The following is a 6,208-nucleotide window of genomic DNA, read 5'->3' as shown; positions in this document are numbered from 1 at the left end:
GTTTGGCAGGCTTAGACTGTATCAATTCAACAGTCAATTCAAATCACAATGCTGGTTCAGTTTCTCCAAACACACCAGGTCCATCAAAGGCATTTACAGAGCAAATAATATCACCATCAAAGCAACAGCAATTTCAAAATCATGAAGTTTCAATGGAAGTAGAAGAAACTAATGATAAGCAGTGTAGCAGTTCTGGAGTGGATGTAGATTCAGGAATTGAAAATATGGAAGTGGAAGAATCTGATAGAAAGGATCCAAAGCCAAGATCACGTGTAGGTATATGTGTAATTTTGCAACTATAAGTATATTTAACTTTTTATTATCATATTTCTCTATTCTTCAGACAACAAGTTCCAGTACAGAGGTAACTACAGAACAGATACACGCAGTCATCTCGCGTGTACTGTGCATATCATGGAAAGAACCTACAGAGGGTTGTATATTTTTACCACAAACTGCAGCATACGCATTGACGGCAAAACTTGTTGACGCTGCGGAAATTATCAATCAAGCATTAATGGAGGTTTTATGCATGTTTGTGAGAGACGAAGATCCTCTAAAGGAAATTAACGTAGACACATCTTCAGATCGAGAGGACAGCCCTAATAGTCAAGCAAGCCCATTGTTAAGCCCGGTCGCGACGTTTTGCCGTTGTGACATTTGCTGCAAATCAACGCAACCTAAGAGTCTCACTTATCTGCTAGATTGTTATTCAAGGGTGGCGGTAGAAGAACGAAATCACCCAAAGGTATCATCGATCGATCGATTTTTAATAACGAAAAGTATCTGCCTTGGTACATAATACGATCATTTTCTTTGTAACAGAAGTCAAGTACACCACCGTTATCCGATGTGCTGACTACTCTAAGGGCACAGTGCGTACAATATTCCAGTCTTGTGCTACAAGGTCTAGTCGGCATTTCTCGGTCTTCGACAACTTACCAGTTATCCATGAAAAACATGACGCCTCTTTTATACCCGGTACTCTCACAGAGCTTACCACGTGGGTATTTAGACGAACTTGTTGCAAGAACGCATACAAACACGGCTGTATTCGAGAGAATCTTCACTCCATTGTTGCAAGGCTTGTACTTGTCGGTACAACAGGCCAGTTTGGTCAGAAACACGCATCGAAGACCGATCGAGGCGTTAGAAGAGTTAATAGAAATTCGTTGCGGACCAAGCGGTAATGTACGCCCCTTGTGCCGTTTAATCATTCGTCAACAACAATTTTTTCCCGGCATCTACACAGACGCGATAGGCAGGGAGGTTATAACAACGTCTCTCCTTGGACCTTTTCTCTCCATCTCCGTATTCGCTGAGGATCAACCAAATGTGGCTGAGAAGTTTTTTAGCGGCAATCCGTTCTATGATAAATCGATGAATTTAACATTACAACAAGAACTGGAAAGTACCAGAACGTCGCTGCATAAGATATTTCACGCGCTACTCGCAAATAGTAACTGCCGTAAATCTGTATTAACCTACATAGCGACGTTGGTATGTTTTAACGAGAAACGTGCTCAACTACAAACGGAGGAGTCCTCTTTGGCCGGGGACGGATTCATGTTGAATCTGTTGTCAGTGTTGCAAATGCTCTCAGTGAAAATCAAACTGGATACAGTAGATCCTTTATATCCGTTTCATCCTTCTGGTTATGTGCGGATTACAGACGACACAAAGCTGAAACTTACGTACCAAGAGGAAAGGGATTGGTTAAGACATTTAGAAAGGACGCACGTGTGGGTCGAGCCAAAGTTTCCGACACATTGTTGGTTCCTTACATTACATTGTCACCATTTAGCGTTGTTACCGGCTTTACAGAAATACCAGAGAAAGCTGAGGACTTTACGCGACGTGCAGAAAATGCTCGACGATCTACAAGACACCGAGCCGCAATGGAAAGACAGTCCTTTCGCTGGTCGTAACAAAGAATTGATAAAACGTTGCACGGAACAATTGAAACAACTCGGTAAATCAAAATCATGCGCGGACGCTGGATTAATCGACCCTGTCTTGTTAAGAAGGTGTTTGCACTTTTACATTTCTGTGGCGGAGGTATTGCTCAGTCTATTGACGCAAACCCCGTTAGGGAATCCCCTTCCCGACCTTCCTTTGCCTCAAGAGGTGCCGCAAAAATTCAGGGCACTACCAGAATGGTATGTCGAAGATATTGCAGAATTTTTGTTATTTACCCTTCAGTAAGTACTGTTTTACTGAACATCAAGACGTGACACATAAATTTGCACACCATATACTGTTATCACATTCTTTATTTGTCCATAGATTCTGTCCTGACGTGATAGTGAACAATATGGATAATTCCCTCATCACGTGGTTACTTGTCGTAGTATGTACACCGCATTGTATACGAAATCCATATTTAATAGCAAAAATTATCGAAGTGCTATTCGTGATAAATTCCAGTGTTCAGGTAAGTCGCGTTTATAATAAAAAAAGGAATATAATAACGAGTTAATTTCCTTTTGAACCGTGTCCAATTAATTCTAGGGACGAACGGAATCGCTCCATGATCAAGTAATGGCGCATCCAATATCGAAAACATTGTTGGCATCGTATTTAATGAAGTTCTACACGGACGTCGAGACGACCGGCTCTAGTTCAGAATTCTACGATAAATTCTCAATTCGTTATCATATTAGTTTAATACTAAAATCCATGTGGGATAGTCCAGTGCACCGGGAGTCGATCATCAATGAGAGCAATAATGGGAAGCAATTTGTGAAATTTATAAACATGTTAATGAACGACACCACGTTCTTACTCGACGAAAGTTTAGAATCGTTGAAGCGTATCCATGAAATCCAGGAGTTAGCGTCCGATCTTAAAGCGGTGGCGGCACTATCCCGTGAACAACAGCACTCGCGAATGAGGCAATTGGCGGCAGATGAAAGACAGGCCAGGTCGTATCTCACTTTAGCTAAGGAGACTGTAGCCATGTTTCATTATTTAACAGTAGACATCACGGAACCGTTCTTACGGCCAGAATTAGTCGAACGATTATGTGCCATGTTAAATTTTAACCTCAAACAGTTATGCGGTCCTAAATGTAAAAACCTGAAAGTACGAGCACCTCAAAAGTACGGATGGGATCCGAGAGCTTTACTTAGTCAATTGGTCGATATATATCTACATCTCGATTGCGATAATTTCGCCGCTGCTTTAGCTGCCGACGAAGTAAGTTTTTTAATATATAGGTAAAATGAACAGTAAAGGAGTCTTATTGTAATAAACTAACACAATATGATTGTAGCGTTCTTTCTGCAAGGAATTATTCAATGACGCTGCTAATAGGTTAGAAAGATCAGTAATTAAATCGACAGCAGAGATCGAGAGATTTATAGCGCTCGCAGAACGTGCTGCAATCATTGCCAGGGATAATCGTGCACGCGATGAGGAATATGGTGACGCGCCAGAGGAATTTAAAGACCCGCTTATGGACACTCTTATGGAAGAACCGGTTAAACTTCCATCGGGTATTGTTATGGATAAACCAGTTATTATTAGACACCTTCTCAATAGCGCTACGGATCCTTTCAGTCGGCAACCGCTCAGTGAAGATATGCTTACACCAAGTGAGTAAATTAAATCTTTTTACATTTATGAACAATTTTTTCCAAAGAACACGTTCATTAAACTTCTCAAAATATTTTCAGTGGTCGATTTGAAAGAAAGGATATCGATATGGAAACAACAAAAGAAAAAATCGACGAATATATAAATTGTGATTCTAATGCATGAACCATTTTCACAGGAAACATCACGATATTGCGTAGCTGATGTCGTTACTACACCGATACATTGTACCGGCCCATAGATGTATCACTCTGTGTGGTAAATGAATAATAGTGCAATGATCTCGCTAATGTGCAAATATTGCACTCAATAAATTTACGGTTTTTATACATTAAAACGTTAAACAGAGACTGCAGCTAGGTAACTGCCAACATTACTCGAAGAAAAAAAAAAGAAAATACTTTTAAAGAACTTGTAAATAATTACTGGCTGATTCCAGTCAGTACCCACAGAAATTAAACTCTTATTTACAAACTTAGCACTTGTTCCTTTGTATGTTATAAATACACGAGACTGCGAGTGAAAAGTTGAAGAAAAAAAAGAAAACAAAAAATGATTAATCTTAAGAATAGTAAGTTCAGTGATATAGAATTGGAAACATTAACACTCATCCTCAACCTTCCATTTGGAACCTGATAATTTACAAACGGATAGGGCAAACAAAAAGCGAAACATTATTTGATGGAAAATTTATGTGAAAGATTTGTATGAAATATGCGAAACAAAGTTGTTATTATAAAGTCTCGTAGAAGTTAACATGTGACGTGTTGCACGGAAAAGATAATTTGCAGCGATTATGATACTTTCTGAAGATGTACATGGTAAATGTATCATTCATATTCGTTCAATAAATTTCATGAGCAAAGACATGTGTCCATATGTATATAACAATATGTTATTTGAAACAATTCCATCTGACGAAGTATTATTTTATTTCTGCAATGTGGAACTTATTAAGTGGTTATTATAAGCCTCACTTTGATTTATGTAATTATACTTTCTTCATTCTGAATTTATCAATTTCCCTCCATTAAAATTCATGATATAAATATTTTCAATTAATTATTTTTATATCAATTAAAAGTTCTTTTTTATAAGTTATATAATTGATGTTACATACATTTATCATTAAATAATGTTTAAGGCCATTTCAATTTTTCAATATGATGCATTTGGTAATAATTATAATTACAGAACATACAACATTTTGCATTAGTTAAGACATTATTAAGTAATATAAAAATAAAGTTAAGATTTATATAATATAAAAGTGAATATTATTCACTGCTACTAATGGGCAGAAAACAAATGTTATTTGTTATACTCTTATATCATTATTATCACAAAATATTTTTAAAATGTTATACTTTTGTTACATGTAATATTCATCAATTTTTTTATACTATAGAGGAACTAAAAGAGAGATTTAAAAGTGATGATATATTAAGCATTGTCAAATAAAACAACTATCATTGTAATGCAACGTAAACTAAAAATTCTAGGTCCCTTATATACTAAACATTATTTGCAACAACTGATTCACACCACATTTGTAAATACATAAATTAATGTAAATCAGTATTAATTGGACATCCTCTACCTAATCCAATTAGTCTTAAATTATTACTGTTCCAAGTAACTTTTCCTCTTCCAATTCCCATTGAACTAACTATTGACTCTACATCTTCAACATAAGATTCTTCATCTAGATCTCTTAACATTGCTTCAGAAAAACCACGAGGACCTCTTATTGCAGTAATTTCATCAATATTACGTTTAAAACTGAAATTATATAATGAAATTAAAAAAAGGCAAATTGTTAGAAATTCATGTCACATATAAGAACAAAACATTCATTACTACCTAAAATTATCAGATACTTTAGATGTTTCTACATTATTACATGAAAAATAATCATCAGTCAAGATTGTTGAGTTAAAATCAATTTCTGAGTCCCAATTTTCTGCACAATTTATTGTACTTGAAATCTCTGAATGCGATACAAAATTTGTTACACCATGATTTCTTGGTTCTATAAAACAAAATGGTTCTAATCATACAAAACAAAAAATATTTGAAGCAAAATATCTAACTTGAAAAGACCTGTATAAATTTCTGATTCCAATACACTACGTGTAGGACATGTAATAATATGTTCTTCTAGTTCTGTTTTAAACAAACGATGAGTGGCATTGAATGGGCACATAACTTTATAATGTTTATTTTAATTATACACAATAATTTGTCGAAATTAATCCACTTACTTTTTCACATTTCACAATGTGCTTTTGCAGACGAGACTTTACAATTAAATGACGTTCGTCATAAGGACATGTCATAACTGTATCAGCGAGTTTAAGACATTTATGCATTTTAATTTGATTAAAAAAACTGAATCTATTTATGAATAAAAACGAATTTTCCTATTTTTTAGTAACCACTGTGTCCATACACTCACTTTTACAATCGAACTTTTGCACTTCTCGATATATCGATTAAAATCGATTATTGATTTTATTATATATCGATAATCGCGATTGCGTAACTTGATACTTTTAAAGCAATAAATATTAAATTATAAATTATTTATGTATATTTTTTCAAATTGTAT

At 35.4% G+C, this 6,208-nt stretch overlaps 2 protein-coding genes across 2 annotated transcripts in view; one reads left to right on the top strand and one right to left on the bottom strand.

The window, feature by feature from the left end:
- LOC108575149 (ubiquitin conjugation factor E4 B) overlaps positions 1-4,310 on the top strand; it is a 5,371-nt gene extending 1,061 nt beyond the window's left edge. The window contains exons 3-9 of the mRNA XM_017937874.1: positions 10-272; positions 344-748; positions 826-2,201; positions 2,287-2,434; positions 2,512-3,198; positions 3,275-3,596; positions 3,678-4,310. Of these exons, the coding sequence (XP_017793363.1) occupies positions 10-272; positions 344-748; positions 826-2,201; positions 2,287-2,434; positions 2,512-3,198; positions 3,275-3,596; positions 3,678-3,742 (3,266 nt within the window). The 3' untranslated portion in view covers positions 3,743-4,310. The remainder of the gene's footprint in view (positions 1-9; positions 273-343; positions 749-825; positions 2,202-2,286; positions 2,435-2,511; positions 3,199-3,274; positions 3,597-3,677) is intronic.
- Positions 4,311-5,107: 797 nt separating this feature from the next.
- LOC108575246 (gametocyte-specific factor 1-like) lies at positions 5,108-6,046 on the bottom strand. Its single transcript, XM_017937989.1, is given in 4 exon segments — positions 5,108-5,379; positions 5,458-5,629; positions 5,701-5,827; positions 5,862-6,046. Coding segments are annotated over 4 exon segments (624 nt in total). The 5' UTR covers positions 5,970-6,046; the 3' UTR covers positions 5,108-5,162.
- Positions 6,047-6,208: the final 162 nt, after the last annotated feature.

Source organism: Habropoda laboriosa, unplaced genomic scaffold (genome assembly GCF_001263275.1).
Source record: "Habropoda laboriosa isolate 0110345459 unplaced genomic scaffold, ASM126327v1 scaffold207, whole genome shotgun sequence".
NCBI lineage: Eukaryota > Metazoa > Arthropoda > Insecta > Hymenoptera > Apidae > Habropoda > Habropoda laboriosa.
This window is presented reverse-complemented; position numbering and strand designations above follow the sequence as displayed.